Below are 21,173 nucleotides of genomic sequence, written 5' to 3' on the forward strand. Positions count from 1 at the left end.
TATATATATATATATACCAGACTAACACATATCTAGTAAATGCTAGGGCATTCTTGAAAGAACAGGATATTTCTAGAAATACGTGGCGTGATACTAGTCACGTGACCTCGCTGACGCAACAATATATTGTTTGCTTAGTATTGTTATAGAATAAAATAAGGAATATTATGACTTTCATAATCACAACTGAGTAAAGAGCTCATAAATAATATTGGTATATAAAACCAATACAGAAATATCTAGTTCTTTGTCCTGTTAATGTAACAATCTTTGTGTATTGATTAATATTTTACTCTGGTTAAAGTAAAAATATTTATAGTATTCTCTTTATTAAGGTTAGTGCACTTCAGTTATCAAGATGCCACCAAAGTTCAAAAGAAACTTATCTCAAGAGGATCTAATGTCAGCTCCTAATGTAGAAAAGGTAAAAACTCAATTTTGTTTTATACAAGTATATTTATACTGACTTTATTTTACAAAATATTTGTAACTCATTCTGCATGATAGATTAAAATGAGTAACAAATAAATCATATTACTGCTCATCTTATTTGGAATAAAATGAAGATTCATTGTTCATTTTTTGAAGATATTTTATATTGACACGTTTAACTCAAAGGGCACATACCACAACCTTTAACAGGGGACCATTCAATATGGTATTGCATATTCAGTGTCAGTTATCAACTATTCATTATACCCTACATGGTTGATTTAACAACACTTCATGGTAAAGGAGAGTAAATACCACATACAGTATACAGGGATATTGAAGGAATACTGTAAATGAGCATTTCAGAGGTTCTGGAGATTTTGCAAATACAATATGCAAAATGTATGATAGACAAAAGTGTTTTTACTCTTCACATGAATATAACCTTGTGCTCTGAAGTTTCAGCCTGAAACAAACTGACATCCTTAATTCACAGATATGTCTTGGGTACATGTACTTTTTTAACACATCAGACTTTTTTGTATGCCACAGACTTTTACCTTTTACTAAAAGCTTGCCACATTTCATGTTCATACACTTAATAGGCTTAGAATTATAGCAAACATTCCTTCTCTAATATGGGGTCGGTCCAATGGACTGACCCCCATGCACATTTGGTTAAATGTTTTTAAAACATAAACAAAATTGTGCATATTAATTAATTCTGTTTTATATCTGCATTAATGATAAACCCAATTGGGAAGAAAAAATTAATTAAAATTTAAAATGTTTAAATGAACAATGTTTTCTCATATTTAATTAACAGGTTTTTGAACATTCTTTCTGTAATGTACATTTATTTTGCCTTTCACATATTTAAAAATTATGAGTGAAACTTTTGGAAAATCATATCTGGTGTTTGAGACTTATGACAATTTGTGACTTTTGGGTGCTGTTATTTGTTTATGCATATTTGTTTCATTAATAAAACATATTTCTAATTTATAGGAAAGACTTTTAAATCCTGATGATGAAAATGAAGATGATGATTTTTTTCTTAGGTAAGAAAATTACTAAAACAAAGCATGGGGTGTAATTCTCATGAATTTAATGTAGTTTTGGTAGGAGTTTTATTGACTAAGCAATTGTATTTTTTCTCTCTTTCAAAAAGTCTTTGATCAGAATACATCATGAAACTCAATAAGTTAGCTTCTTAAGGAATTGATAAAAGTTAAAAAGTGGATAGAAAGTTGGCCTGGTGGTCAGAACCAAAGGGTGATAATTAAATTGTTTTTATTGTGAGACTGTAACTAGCATTGTGAAAAATGTTTCCTTAAAAACAGTGGGTGGATAGTATCCATCCAGATCTTTGTTTTTTTACTCTAATGCTGGTAGGTCTTATACTTGCCCTAATCCTCTATCTTAGGCACAAGCTACATGCTACTACAGTGATAGTTCCATAAGACTTGTATATGCTTGGCCCTGTTTCTATGTCATGCCCTCCTGTAGTGGGGTAATACTCATTCCAAGAGATGATACAGAGTTAGTCTGAGATGGTGTTTATTTTCCCTTGAGTTTATTTAATGGGAATGATTTTTGATGTATGTAATCTAAAGATTGTAAGATACTGTACTAGAACCTTGGTTTGATTTAACAGTATGGTCCTTGTCCTATTTGGAAGCCATTTTTCTTGAAATGGTCTTTGTTTTGTGTGTATTTTTTGCTTCCTACCATTTGAAATCTAAATAACAGTGAAATAGAAGCTGGTTCATAAGTTGAAACTTACACCTTGAGTTGTATGAGTAAACATGTATTCTATTTGCCTACTAGTGTATATTTCAGTTTCCCATACTGTCCATGTTCACTTTATTTTCTGCAAGACTTCAAAACTTACATTTTATGAATACTTGTAACTATCTGATGGATATCAGTATACATGAATACCACATTTGTTGCATTAGTTGTTGAACACAGAATCTTGGCTCTTTCATCATCAGAAAAACTTGTGTAAAACTCAATGAAATGGGTGATATTTAAATTTCTAAGAGTTTGATCTGCTAGGCGTAACATGTATTATATATAAATGATGCAACCGATTAGGGTGTCAAGAAGTTTGCCTTGACTGAACCTGGAATTTCATACCTGTGGCTCACATCAGGCCCAAAATATGCTCCACACAAATTAAAATCAACAATATAAACAAATCCTGTCTACCAACTATACATGCACACACAAAAACAGCATGCCAGTCACTGAATAAATTATGAAGTGGATTGTTTGATTTTCTCCCCACCTCAAAAATAGCCAGTTTTTAAGTTCCTTATTTTCTCCTGAGCAGTAAGCCAAGAATTCCAAAACATACTTACCTCCTCTCCCATTTATAGCTATTACTCAACTGCTAAGGTTTCTTTCTTTACCCATCTAAGCATTGGTCTGATTTTTTCTTGCTTGCTCCAGTTTTTTATACCCCACTCAATTGCCCTTGGCAATATTTATCTTGTGACACTCTCCACTTATATCAGTGCACCCTCTCGTATTGTATATAAGCACATCATTCAGATAATGTTATCACTTTTTCTTGACAAAGCATTATTAGCAGTTTCCCAATATTACAATCATTCAGAGATACTTTGAATGTTATCCATCTTTTCTAGTTGATTTTCGTAATAAGAATTAAAAAAAATTTTTTTTTTTATTCTGATTGGCAAGCCAGCATATGGTATGAATGTCACTATTATTATTTTTGGCACAGAAGTAAGACAGGTCTTTCCTGTCCCACCTCTTGTATCTAGTGTCGCATAACAATCAGGTGTGGGGGGCAGTAATTCTTGGTTGAGGCTGTCAGTGATCTTATTCATAATGAGGTGAAGTCATATATTCGGTTCTGTGGTAGTTCTCCAGGGGCTCTGAGGCTGTAATTGAGGATGATCCTTGACATTCTGAATAGAACTTCAATTCACTTTTTTTCTGTGCCTTCTTTTAGTCTCTTGGCTTTTCAGCCCCCTGTGGGACAGTGGTGAGTTTGCAGACTCGCAGCAGTGTAGTCCGGGGTTTGATTCCCTATGTTGGATGGTCCAACGTTGCTTTACTCTAACACTACAACTTTACCTGACAAAATGTTGTTCCACTCAATGGTAATCAACAGTCTTTAAATCACCTATCAAAGACAAACAGGAGACCACTTTGGGATAAGCTGCCTTTGATTTAGTTTCTTCTATTGGTTCATCGAGAGTGTGTGATGTTTTGGTCCTTTTCCCAGTTACTTTTTCCTTTTCTCTCCATCCATGGATATTGTGGTTCATGCTGGAAGGTCACTTCTGAGTTATGTTAAGGGGCAACAACTGTTCTTTAAGCATTAAGGTTCATAGCAGTATAAACTGTTCTGACTGAAGCTTGAAACAAGGACCTTTAGATCACAGTAGTGTGTGTTCTGAGACCAACTGAATTAATAGAGATAAAGATCTGAATTGAGGCTATTCAGATCACACAGAAGTGACATTAGAATTGGCCCTTTTACATTTCGTATGTAAAATAACATATAGTCAACATAGAACCATTCTTCAGTATTATCCTTGTACACTTACCCTTGAAAAAGTAAAAATCAAACCTATCCTTTTTTTTTTGGAAATCATCAATTCTTCTCTTAAGATCTTTTAAAGTGCTGGCCTCCCCTATTGCTGATGGTAACTCATTCCATGATAAGTCAATCACTCGGTTAAAAAATAGAACTATGTTAAGTTGACCCTAACCAGCCTTTTCCAAATTTTAAACTTTACTTTCTCATCCTATTATCTTCATAATATGGCACAAAGAAACCAGAGGTCTGATTTCATCTGATAATCATGTAAACTTCAATAAGATCATCTTTTACCCTTCTTTTTTGTTTTCAAGAGAAAATATGTTAAGAGATCCTAACCTATTCTTATAAGATAACCCTTCCATCCCAGGAAGCATCCTAATAGTCCTCCTCTGAATCTTTTACAATAACTCTAGCACCAAAACTATACACAATATTTCAAGTGAGACCTAACTATTAAACTGTATAGAAATAATAATTCTTTGATTTGTTAACATCACTATTTGTAACAGAGCACTGCTTCAATGACTTAAGTGACTTATTCACTGCTATGCTAAGATCCTTTTCTCCAATCACACTATTGAGTGAATTCCAATCTATTATTAAATGTGTGATCCAAATGTTGACAATCCAAATGAATTACCTTGCGCTTAATATAATTAAAAGTCATTTGACAGTATTTGTCCAACTTATGAATTGATCAAAGTCACTCAATAATATTTTAGTATTTTTAGTACAGCTTGAAATACCAGAGTTTAATTCTTCAAAAAAACTTAACTAATTTTCTAATTATTCTCCTGTAAATATCATTAATGTGAATAAAAAAAATAACAGGCCAAAGCAGTGACCCTAAGCGTTCCAGTGGTATCGAAGTTCCAGTTTTTACTAAAGGAGTCTAGTCAGTCTTTTTACTTTCTTACATCCCACTGCCGTACAATACAATTAACTAGTCCTTCCCCAACTCATGCTGATGTGGTTTACTTAAATAATCTTCTATGTGGCATTTTCAAAAGCTTTGTTTTAAAAAAAAAATTAAGTATACTAAATCCACATCCTTTCCATCATCTAGATAACATGTAACATCCTAAAAGAACAAAATTGTAAGGAAGGTTTCCTTTTGGTGAATTCATATAGGTTTTTGTTTATGATGTTATATTATAATGACCCTGCAGACATAAATCAAGTAAGGGATTGCTTAAAAGGCATCTCAGGATTTGTTACCACAAAATATTGGATTTCCCCATGCAAATTAAATATTTGGTGCCATTGGGATCTGAGGAAATTAGCCTAGACAGAAAATGTAGAGACTGGACAGAGAATGAAGCAGAAAAGTTTTCTTGGCACTTACTTAAAGCCTATGGTGGACAGTCACTTGTAATAGCCAAAGTTGGGGAGAAAGCTGGTTTAGCAGTCATTTTATCACAGAGCAACAACATTCTTCATAAGCCTGGAAACCACAGATCAAGCTCTCCTGTGTATTACTGAAAACTGTGAACTGCAATTAGTAAGTGCCACCAAAATAATATTTGCGACTGACCCACAGGTGGTACTGTGTAAAATTCAGAGTGGTTGGTCCCAAGATGGATAGTAGAATGCAAAGCAACTGAATGTTGTCCATTCGGGGATAAAGATAAGTAAGGAAGCTGACAAGCTTGCAAAATATCCCCTTTATGAAATCCAGCACAATTTTACTGGCAAGATAATGACTTTCTCTGCACCATTGAAGGTCTTCATCAACATTCAGATTCAATGAGAATGCTAGAAAACAAAATACAATATGGTACAGCTAGGTAAAGCAAAAGATGGGGAAATCATTAGGACAATATATACAGCCAGAAGTCTTCTTGTAATATCAGTAAAGAAACTGTAAAGCACTTTACATCTGTACATGAGGGGTCAATGAAACCCCTGAGATGGTCACCTAGTACTCAACTCATCATATTACACTAAATGATTTTGTAAAAACTTTACTCTACTAAAATTAACTTGCCTATAATTTAATTGGCAACTTTTATGACCCTACCAAAAACTAGGAACAACATTATCACTCTTGAATCCATAGGCACTTGCTCATATCTTTTGACCTATAAAAAAGAGAGAGAGACTTGCATGTGTGGTATTTGACCTTCTTTAAAACCTTGTCTGGCCCTGGTGCTTTATATACTTTTAATCTCTCAATATTACCACCAAAGAATTAAGATTTACACAATTCAAGTCAATTCCATTATTTTCTGTAGAGTGCTTAGGGTGGAGAATATATTCTGAACAAAAAATTTTGAGCTGAGTTTTCTTGTACTAAAATAGTTAAATCAAATATAGGTTAAAATTCTCTAAAAATATTTTTACATGTTTGTAAGCTTTTGCTAAGAATATTGTAGTTTTGCTTGGAATAATTTTTTTCCTGATAATATTTTCTCTAACTAATAGTTTGTCTATTACTGTTGTTCTGCCTTTAAAATATTAAGCCTTGATTTTTATTTATTAATTTTTTATTCGTAGAGGACCAACATCTAAATCTAGAAAACTTCTAACAGAGGATAGCAAAGTTAGACAGTGAGTATAGTGGTACATGAAGATAATTTTGCCTAAATTGTTTTCTATATAAAAAGGATGGATTTATAGTTTTAATTTTAGATACATACTGTCTTTGAAGAATCCTTTGATATTGAAAGAGATGAAGCTTAAGAGTGGACCAAATGTTAAAGGTTAGATTCAACATTCTGCATTGTACATTACGGCTGTTAGTGTGTATTTTACCCTCGCTATATCATACATATTTTAATATATTAGCTTCATGCTACTGACATATTTTTATACCATACGTTACTAGTAGGGTTCACATATTGCATCATATTGATTAATGTTGTTTTTACCTATTACAATGCTTAGTGTAAGGCAATGAAAAAATAATAATTCAGTGAAATTACTTATTTTTTATGTAAAATAGGAGATAAGACAAGGAATTATTGAGATTAATTTTTATATTGATTGTATTTTTGTTTAAATTTTTTTTGTGTAACTCGTATGTTGTTAGGGGCCCTGTAACCAACATATTTGTGGTGCTATTAGTAATATTGTGCATAAATAACTTTGAAAAATCTGTTTAAAAAGGCTGATATGGTATATCAGACATTTTAGAATTAGAAAACATTATCCCTGGGTGTATGGGAAGGTCAAAGTGCTAATGTCATGACCTTTTTTGTTTAGTTACATTCAAAATTTAATTAAACAATTTTAATGTCAATAAGCTTGGCATAAAAATGTATTTATAATTTAGAGTTTTATATTATCTGACTTTTAATTTCTTAATTTCAAAAGGAAATAGTTAAATAAATTGTCAATCCTCTCTTCAATGTATCACATGATGCAGCTGTGCTCCAAATCTTCTGAGTGACCTGCCAATTACACATTTTACTATGGATATTGGCAAGCCACAGAATATAAATTTCTAGCTTTCATATAAATATAAAATATAACTGAAATATAAAAAAGTTAAACCCATATGCTACACTGTTCCTATCTCATCTTGTCTTGCAAAAAAAGGCAGTAATTCTCCTTGACATTTACTATTGAAATATTTATATCCAGTAGAAAGAGCAGCTTGTTCTTTACAATATTCATTAAGAGACTAGTTCACTTGGGTGCTTGTAATCAGATATTTAGCCTCAGTTTCATTTTTGCAATCATATTTTTCTGCTCTGAATAGGAAAGGGAATTTTTTTAACCTATTTATTGCTTAGTTAGAAAGTCAGTTAAATTATATTCGTTTTCAAATATTCTGTTCTAGCGCTTGATATATTTTTTGTGTTCTAAATTGTATGTTTGAAAACTCCAAGAATTTTTATTTGAAGAGCTAATTTAGTGAAAAAAGTGAGGCTAACTAAGCTATGGTTTGCACTCGAAAAGATCACGTGTGTCATGTACTTTGCTCATGGTGTTTACGGCCATGGCTCATCCATTCCTGCTGTGTTTATTTTTAACAGGAGAATTAGCTCTCAAGTAGGTACTTAAGTACAACAGCAAAATCATTAAATTACAGAAAATAGATTTGAAAAGGTTATCAGTTGAAACTTTGAAAATAAGAACTACTTTAAATAAAGAAAATTATGTATGAAAAGGGAAAAAAATTTTTTTGCTAAAGTTGATGTCAGGGTAGATAAAATCTACTTTTACTAAAACAAACACCTGATATTTATTTAGGAGGTTCTAGCAGCAATATCAATTTAAACATGAAAACTGTAAGATGAAAAAAGTATTTTTATTCTTAACATAAAAATCATTTTGCACTAAGAGACTAGTCAGAGCCTGAATCAGACTGACTTTGTAAATTCACAGAAAAATCTTTATTGAAAGTACTCTAAAAATTCTGTTTTTTGGGTATTTTTTGTGTACAATAGACTTTTTATGTTTACTAAAAGCTTGTCAAATTTCATGAAGACACACATAGTAAATTCAAAATAGCATTAAACATTAATTCTCCAATGCAACATTAGTCCAATGGACCCACTTAATATCAAGATTTGGTCATTTTTACCATAATTAAATTGGAAGAGTTAAAGTTTAAACTTTGTATAACATCTATAGTTTAAGAGCTGAAGACTTTAATACTACCTTTTGGAAAACATTATAACTGTATAGTACTTTCAGTAAAATGTGTAAAGTAAATAGTTCTGAAGGTTAAAAAAATTTGAATCTAATTTAAAAATACTTTTAACTAATAATAGATGCTGTAAACATCACCAGAGGAACTGAAATTGTTAAACAAAAAATATTTGGATTCAACATTACCTAACACAGTGATTAGATTTTCAACTTTTTATTTCTAGCATTGAAGGATTGTTGTTTCTATCAAACATAATGTTGTAAAATATACTGAACATATAAATTCAGCTTGGAAATAAAAAATTTTACTTTTGTGAATTCTCAAGGGTTCAGTTCCAAGTAGATGAAGTAACTGGTATTATGAAAGAAAATATTGGGAAAATAATGGAGAGAGGAGATAGATTGGAGGAGTTAGAAGATAAGTCAGGTATTTGCAAATTGCTTTTAACATTTTAATTATGTAAGTAGTACTTGAGGTTTTACCCTTCTCTAACTAGAAAATAATAATCTTTACATCAGGAATCAAACAACAAAATTGCAAATGTTCTACATTTAGTTAATACCCTTGTGAACAGAATCTAAGTATTTCAGAGAACTTGTTTGGCTAAATTTCCATATCTTTTCTGTGGGTTGTGGGTCATACCAAAGTATAGGGGTGGTGCAAAGGTTTCTACAAAATATCATGAGCTGGGTGTTAACCTGTTCTTGAATAATATATATGTCTATATTTACACACACTCGCATACACACTAGGAATGATCACAAGTGTATGATTGTGGGATACTGCATGTTGACTTAGGTGTGTCTTGGATCAAGACCTGTTCTATCCTCCTGCTTTAGCAGCCAGTTAAATGAAAATGAAGCCAGCTAGTAACTTACAGTAAATGCAACATGTTCTGTGTAAACCAAAAAATATTTTATTGTATGTATACTTGTATTTGAATTTTTCCTTTGTTCTCCATGCTTTATTCATTCCCAGCAATATATTTCCTCTCAAACTTCCTATTTGCAGACTTAGGCTTACCTGTTGGTCCCAGTTTTACCAGAGAACATATTTTCATATATGATATATGCATATTTTATTTTTGCAAGATCCTTACAAAATTATTTATCAAATTCACACAGCTAGAACTATGTTATTTACTTGCATTTACTAATAATATCCTCCTTATAATATTCTGATTGATTTATTTTTGTTGTTGTTGTCTTGATAGAGCCTTTGGAACTCAGAATTCTCATATTTAAGAATATAGGAAATATTTAGGGATATATAGAAGATAATTCCACTGTCAAATTTACCTCTATACTCAGAACAGCTGATAAAGATCATCAGTTTGAGCTAACTATAACTTCTTGTCTATTTGTCTACCCAACAAATGGTTAAGTAAATTAAAAACAACAACACCATTGCATTATTGTAATTCAAAAACAACAGTTATAGTTTTCTATAAGAATAAATGTAGAATTAGACTTCTAAACTATATACTTAATGTCTCAATATTTAAGTATGTACTTCTGATCTAGTTGTTAGACTACTGAGCTATGTCTACCATGGACAGTGCATCTTAGTCTTTAATTTTAAACACATGAATGAAGTCCCTGCTAGTTAATATATCAGTCAGTGTAAATGAGTCTCACATGTGAAACCTCTGTTCATAGCATAATGTTATATACGGAAACTATATATAGTTCTTACTCTGAAATTTATAATTTTTCTAAATAGGTACTAGAACCCTGTTAGCTTATTTTACAGTGGCTGAGTGTTTGACCAAAGTTTTCAAGCTTTCATTAGTAACCACTTTCAAGTCAACTGTCTTTTAACACCTGTTTAAATCTTTTAGAAATTATCCCAATTTTTATTCTGCCAGTACATTGTCATATCTTTCTATCATCTTTTTTGTAACATCAGTTTAAATCTCACAGAAGAAATTCTTTCCAAATTTCTGTACTCCCAATGCAGTACTTTACATTTTTAAAATCATGTATTGAAAAACTTTTTACTGAAGATTTTTTCTACTCAATTTTATTAATATTCTCTTTCTCCATAACACCAATTAAAATCTAGCAGAAATAATATTCCAAAATTTCTTTACCCTCGGTGCATTACTGTACAATTTTCAGTGAAATACTGAAACAAATTTTGAAAGTTTTTCTACTCTCTAAGACTGCTTAAGTTCTTATAAGTTAAGGAAATGTTTTTACAATATAAGTATTATACAATGTCATACAATAATGATCAAAATTTTATAATTTTCTTTCCAAGTATATCATATATATATATTTACATTTTTCAACTAAGCAAATGTGATGAAATCCAATAGTTACTTTCTGCCAATTAGAGTAATACCTATTTATCAGCCTCCTTTTTCATCAGTATTATAAAAAGATTTAGCTTTCTAAGAAAATTAACTTGTTGACCAATATTTGAATAGAGATTTTTAGCAATTTAAGGTAAACAACATAAACTGATGACCCAGCAGTTACTGTGCTACACTATGAACCTACAGGTCCATCATTCATGTCCAGTTACTACAAGGAAAACAATTACACACTGTACCTTTGTGCTGTTGGTGCCTTATAAGGGTAATCGTTGATTTACACTGTTTGATCAGACTAGAATAGCCTAAGAGTTGGTGATGGGTGCTGTTGACCAGCTGCTTTAACTCTAGTCTTTTGGTTCGAAATTATGGTTGGCTAATGCAGATAGCCCTTGGGTAGTCTTACACTAATATTCAAAAACAAACAACATAAACTGGGGGTGAAGTAATCCAATAAAGCAGAAACCATCAAAACATTGACTAATAAAACAGGGAACCTCCTTCTAAAACCATGTTTAAAATTATATATATATATTATACCAGATTTCAAGACTTTTCCCATGTATTATTTGTTACAGTTACTTTTAACACAGTAATGCTGATAAAAGTCAAAATAATTTACCTCTAACTCTTTGGATTTTCTCTTGACTTATTGTTTCATAAACAAATAGAGACCACATTAGCAATTATCTAATCATTAGGTATGTCACCATTGTTTAATGGTCCTGACAAGGTATTTACTAAATTTAGGATAACTCTCATTTAGGCCACAACTTTTTTTTCTTTTAGTTTCCCATGTTCTTCCAAAATAACTACCTTGAGTAATAATATAACAAGATCTGACTGATACTTCTAAGCTTGTAAAATTACTTGAAAAAAAGTCATCTAACTATTTACTTTAGTCATGGTCCTTTTTATCTGTAATAAGTTTCCCATTAGAATATTCATTATTATATTTAACTCTTTTATTAATGTTTATATAAGAATTAAATCTCTAAGTGGTGTTTTGTGGTTTGGTGTATGTGATTTTAATACATCACACTGTCCAAAACAAGATGCTTTATCTTTCTCTTTTGAAATATTCAGTTTGAACATCCACCTAATTAATGTAACCTTATAGTTGTGTTTTTGTATTATAAACTAGGTTTTTGGATTACTATTTGTGATTATGAAGTTTTGTGTCATAATTATTTAATAAATTGTAGTATTACATAACTGGTTATCATTCCATAAAAGTTACCAATGGGGGTAGTTTCCTGCTTTTATTCACCTAAGTTAATTTAAGAGTTTTCTGCTGTTTGAGTAATCATGAAGAGTTTAACACAAACAAGCTCAACAATATAACTAGAAGAAATATATGTATATATACTAGCTGGTATCCATTCAAAGAATGGGGAAGACTTAGGGGTTCAGATCTGACCTCTGACCCCTTGTGCCACTCCTTGGGGCAATCTTAGGGTTGATGATAATTGATCCTTCAGTTATAAGGGGATACACACACACACACACACATACACAGATTTTTGTCAATTAGTAGTCTAGATATTGTTTTTTGCATTTATTTAATTGTATGTATACTTTTACAGAAATGCTGTCAACCCATGCAGATCAATTTACTTCATCAGCTAAGAAGATGAGGAACAGGATGTGGTGGAGGAACATAAAGGTGTTTTTTTTTCTTTCTTCATTAACAATAATAATGATTTAATGATCATACATACAAAATACATTCTCTAATTTTATAATTACATTTTTATCTGGATTGCAAAGTCTTCAAAGTTCCTTTTTCTTTCTAAAATAAACTATAGTTTAAAGAAAACAGAACTTTTTGACTAAAAAATATAACTGCATGTTTACAAGTAATACTGAATTGTAATTTATGATTTTTCAACAATAATTACTAGTCAATGTTTAAATGACAATCACTAACTTTTCTTCATGTGATTATCAAATGGGTTTGGGGAGTGAATTTCATGTATATGCTGTTGTGCATTTGGGGGTGTTTTATAATGGTCAAGACCATTTTTTGTTTGTAGCCAATGAAAGTTGTCTAATATAAAATAAGCATATTAGCTACACTCCAAGCCACTACCAAAGTGATTAAATTAATCTAAATTGTATTAGTTTAAAAAATGTATGTATTCTTATTATAAGAACATAGCAAATGATTCAAGTTTATTATAAATTAACTATAGTGCAAATGAAGTACATATAAATCAACTGTATTTGGCTGTTTTAACATTTTATGTTCAGACTGTGGTACAGGTTAATTAGAGCTGGATGATTAGTAGTATTTGCTAATTTATTAATTGACAGGCTCATTAATAAAATAACAAAAAATGTTTGATTAATCAATTAGTACATGCCCCCTCCAGCCCCTGCTCAAGTAGGCAAGGAAAAATAAAGTGGGTGTATTCTAGCTTCTTCAGTGACTGCATTATTCTAGTATGGTATTAATATTCTTATTTTTATCAACTTTGTTTCTTTTTCAAATAATTCTTAATTTCAAATGATATACCTCTTCTGAAGGTTGCCATTTGTACATTTTATGAAAAACGAAATGTATTTTTTGTCTAAAAGGATATTTTGCCATAAATTTTTCTTTAAAGATAATCTGAACATTTCCTACTTAGCAATTCATTTGCCAATGTTCACCAAATACCACCACATGGTTGCTATTATATTTAGTTAAAAAATATGCAATAATCTCCAACTGATCTTGTGTAAATCAAATAAAAATAATATTCAATAAAGTTTTGAGTCATCAGAATATTTTGCCATACTCACTAAACAGTAAGCTTAACTAAACTTATCTGATTTGATGACTGTTTAATTTTATTTGGTGAACATAATAAAAGAAAGACATGTTTCGTTAGTAAATGATTAAACCACTTGATGTAGCACCTATACAAAAGTTAAGGGAAATGCTTGAAAATTAAAAAATGGATTGTATGTTATTAAGTGGTGATAGGTTTTTTAGCAAATTAAAAGTTGCTTTGGGATGGGGAGAAAATGACAGTGTCAATTCTAAAGTATTTTTATGTTAAAATTGTTGAAATATATTTAGAATCAACATATAAACTTAACTTTAAAATCTGTATCTCAAATATTTTTATCAAATGGAAACAAATATGATGAGCATGAGTAAACTCTGCCTTTAGACCTCAGGCATAATAATTTACAAAAGTTACTTTTTTAATCACATACTTTTTACATGAAAGTGTATTATACACAACAAAACTGTTTTTTTAACATTTAGAAACGGTAAAAGATATATTCACTTATCAGTCATCTGTTGCAATAATACTGTGTACACTTTCAAAACTTTTTATTTAAAACACTTGTTTTACACTTGTAAGCATATTTATGACAATGTTGATGGCTTGAGTGTTGCAATATGTAATTACACAGTTTCTCAAACACTTTGTAACCAACAAAGGGAAATGAATCGTCAAAACTAGATTTATTTATTAAGCAAACACATACTTAGCTAAATTAAAAAAATCTAATAAATTGAATATTCTTCAGTTTATTTTGTAAAATAAAACTTTTGTTTTTTTTTTAACTTTGTCTTGCAAAGTTTGAAAACCACTATGGAATAAATACGAATACAACAGTCTGTTCAGATAATATTGTGTTATTGTGTTAACAATTAACAAAAACATTTAACTTCTTCACACTAACTGTAGTAATGTTTCATTTTAACAAAATGATGATATGACTCCAGTAAACATTTGGTATGTAACACTGTAACCAAATATTTAGTATTTTCTACATGAAAGAACTGACTTCCTCTATACTAATATAGTACCTTGGATTAATTAATGTTGACCATATATTCCTAACATAACCTCAATAAGCTCAACAGGTTAAAATAACAATATATTCTGTAAATGATTAGCTCAGTCAGGTGATAATCTAGTGATATCAAAGCTTGTATTTTTATTTCTGGTGAAGTGATTGATATGAAAATAAAAGCGGTTAAAAACAAGACATATTATTTTGCATTTTCTCCTTATTTAGACATCAACAATACAAAAAACATCTTTCTCACAAGAATTTTAATTTCTAAAAAATAAAAAATTTATTCTGTAATAAGTCTATGTTATAAGAGTTACAATTGTCTTAAAAATACTGACTTCCAAAATGAATACTAACCTCTTCACATAGAATAGTTTATTTTCCTGTTGAGTTTGCACAATCTGCCAAAGAGAATCACAAGCCACCAGCCTTGTGAAAACTCCAACCTAATCTCACATGAAACCACATGAATTTATGCCACTGCATGATGTCATAGTCATGTAGCAGAATCTTCCACCAATAGCAGTGTAACACACCTCCATGCACATGAAGCCCTCTACATTTGTGCTTTTCAATTCTCATTCTTTTCCTCAGCACTATCGTGTACAGACATGTTTGAATTTGCTAATATTTTCAACATTTTTGATTTTCAGATTTCACTTGATTGAGTTTAGACGTACTCATTATGAATTCTCAGTTTAATCTGAACTCTTCTTCTGCTGATGTGAATGAAGTTATTATTCACACTGAACAAATTACCGACAAGTTGTCAAGAAGTTCTTTATCTGTGGAAGACATGTCAGCCATTTTCCAAAATGTGGTGGAGTCCATGGTGCCACCAAGACACTGCTTCAATCCATTCCACTCACTTCCCTTCCCCTTCCTTCAAATCCTCAGATTTCCGAAACCTTATTACTTAGGTATGTAAAGTTCTCTCTCTCTCTTTCACATATATCCTTTGACTCTTGCCGTTGTTTTTTTTACACAACTGTTCCCCTCATGATTTCTTTGTTTTTCCCATCTCCTCAGACATTGCTGTACATGTTACTTCCTTTTTAGATCAACTTCATTCCTGCAACATTATGCCTTGTCCTTCTTACCTGACTGATTCTTATGTTCTTACTTATGGTCACTCAAACTTCCTATTCATTGACACTCAGTTTTGGAATCTCTCTTGCCAGTTTGGGAGTACTAGAACACTCTCTCTCTCTCCCACAACCCTTACCAGATGGATCTGCCAGCTCATCTGTCTGGTTTATTCCTCTTTAAGAGTGGATGATTGTTAGTTTTTTCGTGTCTCCTCTCACCAGATTTAACACCTTATACATTCTCTTGCAACCCATTTTCAGGTCCTCTAAAGGAGATTCTCCATGTTGGCATGTGGACTATCCCCACACACCTACATCAGTCACTGTTTCCACCACCTGGATGTCTCATCTTCAGAGGGATTTAAACTTCTGCCGATAACCATACTTCAATCCACCTTTTGACTTTAAACAAATGAGTGTACTTAATATTTTTGTTACCCCACATATATAACTATGAAGCATCACAATCTTCTAGTAGACTGCTGCTACATATCACTATAATGATACATTATATATGGCTTTATCTACCTAATTTTTCTCGTGCACCTAAAATCTGTTAAGTAGAGTCTAGGTACACTCTCTATTTTCTCTATTTCCAGTCCATTCTACATTGTACTGTGAAAAAAAAATGCTCCCACAGCTGCCGTGTGGCCTGTAGTGACTGACAGTTGAGTGGGGGTATATTTAATATGGTCCCCCTCCTTACACAGCTAGCATTGGGCTCATAGAGAATAATGACAGAGTTAAGGTGACTCCACTGTGTATATATATGCCAGTGATGTATCACTCACATACCCGACTCCCACAGCAGATATGAGGCCCTTAGTGACTGATGGTAGAGAAGGAGAGGTGAGAAGGGATACTCATCAAAAGTGTCCTCCCACAGCTGGTTTTGGCCTGTCAAGTCCAATGTTAGAGGAGGTGAGTACACAAGTTATGGTCTAAACAAGCCTCTACCTCACTACACATATTGGCTGTCTGACAGCTTTTGTGAAAGTACTTGGCCAGTCATGTGCTTTTTCCACCCCCTCCTCTTGACACATTTCTGACTTTTCTACCTCTTATCTGGGTATACCTGGGATGAGACAAGATGCAGTTTCCTACAAGTGTGCTCTTATGGAGCCCATGCCATTGTATGGCAAACCTCATAGGCTTCCTTCAAATGGTTTCTGAAGGAAGCTCATCTAGGTAATTTTTGCACTAATCCCTCCACCATTTCACTGTGAAATTCTAGCTAATCTGTGCGTGTGAAGGCAAGTGTTTGTTTCGGAAGTTAACATTTTCCTTACCTGAAAATGTATTTCCACTAAATACCTCCACACACATTTCCACCCATCCTCCCCACTTTTCCAGTACACATTCTTTATTGCCTTATCAAAGAATGAGGATTCACAAGGGGAAGTGTAGAAGGCATTATTGCTTATGGATGAGTGTTGCACTCCTATTGGAGAAAGATTCTGCTGCATGGTTTCATGCAAGATTAGGTGGAATTTTTTACAAAGCTGGTGGCTTGCAAGTTTCTTTGGCAGATCATGTGAACTCAACAGGGAAATAAGCAATTCTTTGTGTAGAAGTGAGTATCTATCAGAAACACATTTTAAGGTAAGGTAAATGTTAAATTTGATGAAAGCAAATGTCTGAAGTCTAAACATATTATTAGAGCATCTTGGAAAAGCCATGATATAAAAATTTACCATGGTAACTTTTAATTGACATTCATATTGTTTTACTAGATTAGAAATAGTTAGTTATTGTTTAAGGCCTTAACTAGATTGCTATAGACTCAAGCTGTATGGATTTAATAAAACCTAAAAAAAAAACTTTTATAGTAATTAATAACTCAATCAAATGAAAATACTGACATGTAATATTTCTTTTTGATAATGTATGGGATGTCTGACTTTTTTTTTATTATTAATTTCTGAAAAAATTGGAGAGAGAGGCCTACCCCCACAGCAACGTTAGTAATAATGTGGGGATCGAGCATGAGACCTTCAAATCACAAGGCACCCCTACCCCATTTTCTTTGTGCTTGATAACAAACAAACATAATTACAATATTTTGATTGCTTGGATAGCTTGAATACTTGTAACAACTAATTTAAATTTGATGATGATTTTCATGACAGTCCATTTAGTCATAAGTTTGATTAATAAATTGTTGGAGTAATCAAAAACAGTCATCATCAGAAACATTAATTTCAGTTAGTTGATTATTTTCATGGCATTAATCAATTTAATTAGAATTTTCAGTAACCGAAATACTAATCAATGTAATTATTGCTCATGGGTGATAGATTATGTTGAATAAATCATTCAGCTCCTATGTTACTTTCATTATTACTGTGTTATAGTTATTTTTTACGTGATTCTTGATGTTTAATGTATTTAGGAGTCAACTTAATTTTAAAAAATTGATAAAATGTCAATAAGTAATGTAATTATATTTATACATTAACTTTATTCTCTTGCATTCACTGTGGCTGGGATGTATATTTCGCAGTGCACTGAGAAATGTATGTCCCAGCTGTAGTGAAAGGGATTAGGCTTTCTTTCCAGCTAATTGAAATTCTGTTGTTAAGTGAAGTAAAATAATACATCAATTTGTATTCTTTGATAGATTGTTTAGGCAGAATGTTCATGATCAGTAGTCTTTCGTCTTCAGGTACTGAAGACAGAAGACTTTTGAAATGTTGTCCTCCACAGTTTGGTTTAAAAAACAAATTCTTTCAGATGATGACTGTGCTTATTAACATTGTATCTTGTTTAGCCCAATAGCAGAGAAAGTTACCAAAAGAAAAATAATATGTCTACAAGTGTGTTCATGTGTTTTTTATGACTACAAACAAGTGTAGTAACAGGTGATCTTCTTTGTATCCAATATGCACAGTGACAAGATTTATTCTATTTGATATTGTGATCCACATTTTGTTTGTTTTTCAAAACTTCACAATCTTGTCAGATGTTGCTAGTTAACACCAATCCTTAAAACTTTGTAGTGGCAACTGGAAAATAACTTTCAATCACAACATTGGTTCAATAATACTGTAGTATTTTGCTATTTAAGCCTTTTTTCCCATAAATACTTAATCTTGCATTTTGAGGCTCAGTTCCTTTTTAATTAAATGTATTCGTTAATCATCCCTTGAGAACAATCATGTTTAGTGTTGAGAAAGGCAGACACATGGCATAGAATGATTTAGTTATTAATCTGTTTGTCTTGGTACCCTTCTGAGCTGAAGGTTTTATACATAACATTATGGCTTTATATGTATTTATACCACATAAATGGAATTTTATAAAGTTTAAATTACATAAACTTTAAAGAAATACTTATTAACTGGCTGTCATTGTAAGTTCATGAAAGTTGTGTAATTTAGTTTGGTTTGAACTGTCAAAAGGTAATTTGAATTAATTATTCCAAGAAAATAGTGTTTTGTACATTACATTAGCAGAAACAAGTTTAAACTTGTTCCATGAATAGTATTTTTTTTATATGTTAATACGAAAATATTCATTTTTGTTTTGTTAATATAAATTTTTGGTTACTGTTATTTCTCAACAAATGTAGATTTAAGTTAAAATGGTTTATCTTATGAAATTGTTTATTGCTGTTGTTACAGATGAAAATCCTGCTGGCAGTGGTTATAATAGTCATTCTTCTGATTATATTTGGTAAGATGTTATATTTGATTTTTGTTTAAAAGTCTTTCTTTTTGTTTTGTCATTCTGTACTAATTTTTCTTTTTCACTTTTAAGTAGTTCATATTTTCATTGTCTCTTGATTTACAGTTCCAATCCAGTTGTTTTATGTTTTACAATTCTAGTTTTCTGTGTCTTGTATTACATTTGTTATTTCTTCTTTTTAGTACCAGATTTTTTTGGTATAATTAATTTCCAATTTGTCTTTTTTTAACAGTTCCAATCATTGTAAAAAACACTTGAAACCTGTAACTTGGGAACTGCAACAAATGTTCAGGAAATAGCAGCAGAGGTGGTAAAGATTTTCAAGTTTTTAACTTATCAAGCAAGATGAATATTTGAACACATCACAGTCAATGTATATTTTGTTAGCCAGTTGCAAATATGATTGAAATCACATGCTCTGTAGTGAGTGTAAATCCCAAAGTTCATAGTGTGAGAGCACATTGTTAAAGGGAGACTTGTTCTGCTACTGTTGCAATGTGTTTGTTCTTAAAAATAACATATTGTTAATATTAAAATATATTAATAACATTTTGTAGAAGAGTTAGTTTTATCCAGGCCTACACAAGAGCCAAAATTAAAGTATCTTTACATTAGAACAGACTTTAGATTTCTTAGGTTTTAAGTAGTTTTTACACCAATGAGGAATTGGCAGTAGACAGCCGTATAATTGGCTTTTAGCCTGTACAAAATTAGTTAATGTAATACAAAAATCCTCTCTTTTTTTTTATTACTGTTTTTATTATTGGTTATAATCATTCATATATTAAGTTGAATGTTTGTTAGTAAGTCCTTCTAAAAATTCCATTTGTTTTTTTTTATTCGTAGTCTAAAAGTAAAAAACTCCAAATTTCGATAAAACCCTGTAAGAACATTTATTAGAGGCTCCCATTTCTACACATTGTCCTGATGCACCTGTAATTTAAGTAATATAAGAAAACTAAAATATGGAACTTTACAAACTCTTGAAAATCTCAGTAGTGTTTTGTTGTTTTTCCATTTTAATAAACTCCAAGAAAACAAGTTATTTTTAATACAAGTTTGAAAGTTTATTGTTCACTAAAGCTCTGGCATTAAAATTTACAGATTGGTTCATTTCTATCAGTCTGCAAACATCATATTTCTTTGTTTTTAGACTAACAGTGGTTTTTAAATTCTTTATTATTTTAATACATGCAATATAAGGATGTATTTATTTCAAATGGTTATATAATGTTTGTTGTTTGTGTAAGTATTGATATGTTTCTAATGGTTTAGAATATTTGAAAAGTGTTCATATATTTATTATACTAGAAACTCTTAAAAACAGACAAAGGTGTAAGTTTACCCAAATAATTAGTCCACTAAAAATTTTAAAGTTTTTAATTTTCAGCTAATACAATCTTTAAACAAATTTATAATCCAGTTTTTTTCTTTTTATGAAAATAGTTTACTGTAATTAAAAAAAATCATTACTAGACATTATGTGTGTGTTTCTCTCACAGAGTTTGAATATTACTATCTTGCTTTTTTATAGCTCAAACATAAAAATGTTTGACTTATTATTTAATTTTCTGGTTTATGCTTAACTTCTAAAGTTGAAATATTTGTTCATAAGAGATGACAAAAACAAACCATACCCAATTGTGTACTAAATGAACTGTCATTAGG

At 31.2% G+C, this 21,173-nt stretch overlaps 1 protein-coding gene across 2 annotated transcripts; it reads left to right on the forward strand.

Annotated features, from left to right (window-relative positions):
• The first annotated feature begins 340 nt into the window (after nucleotides 1-340).
• On the forward strand, nucleotides 341-20,922 carry LOC106477619 (vesicle-associated membrane protein 4-like). Of its 2 annotated transcripts, XM_013938162.2 has the most exons (7): nucleotides 341-424; nucleotides 1,441-1,493; nucleotides 6,509-6,562; nucleotides 8,938-9,038; nucleotides 12,516-12,595; nucleotides 19,442-19,493; nucleotides 19,738-20,922. In XM_013938162.2, exons 1-7 carry the CDS (start codon nucleotides 359-361, stop codon nucleotides 19,761-19,763), a joined length of 432 nt encoding a protein of 143 aa, XP_013793616.1. In that variant the 5' UTR covers nucleotides 341-358; the 3' UTR covers nucleotides 19,764-20,922. The 2 variants fall into 2 exon arrangements, with proteins under 2 accessions (XP_013793616.1, XP_022236842.1); XM_022381134.1 differs by lacking the exons at nucleotides 19,442-19,493; nucleotides 19,738-20,922 and adding an exon at nucleotides 13,289-14,427.
• Nucleotides 20,923-21,173: the final 251 nt, after the last annotated feature.

Source organism: Limulus polyphemus, unplaced genomic scaffold, assembly GCF_000517525.1.
Source record: "Limulus polyphemus unplaced genomic scaffold, Limulus_polyphemus-2.1.2 Scaffold76737, whole genome shotgun sequence".
NCBI lineage: Eukaryota > Metazoa > Arthropoda > Merostomata > Xiphosura > Limulidae > Limulus > Limulus polyphemus.

Coding starts and splice junctions, on each gene's coding strand:
- LOC106477619 (XM_013938162.2), top strand. CDS start 359: ATGCCACCAAAGTTCAAAAGAAACTTATCTCAAGAGGATCTAATGTCA. Junction 425..1,440: donor CAGCTCCTAATGTAGAAAAG/GTAAAAACTCAA, acceptor TCTAATTTATAG/GAAAGACTTTTAAATCCTGA. Junction 6,563..8,937: donor GAGGATAGCAAAGTTAGACA/GTGAGTATAGTG, acceptor TGAATTCTCAAG/GGTTCAGTTCCAAGTAGATG.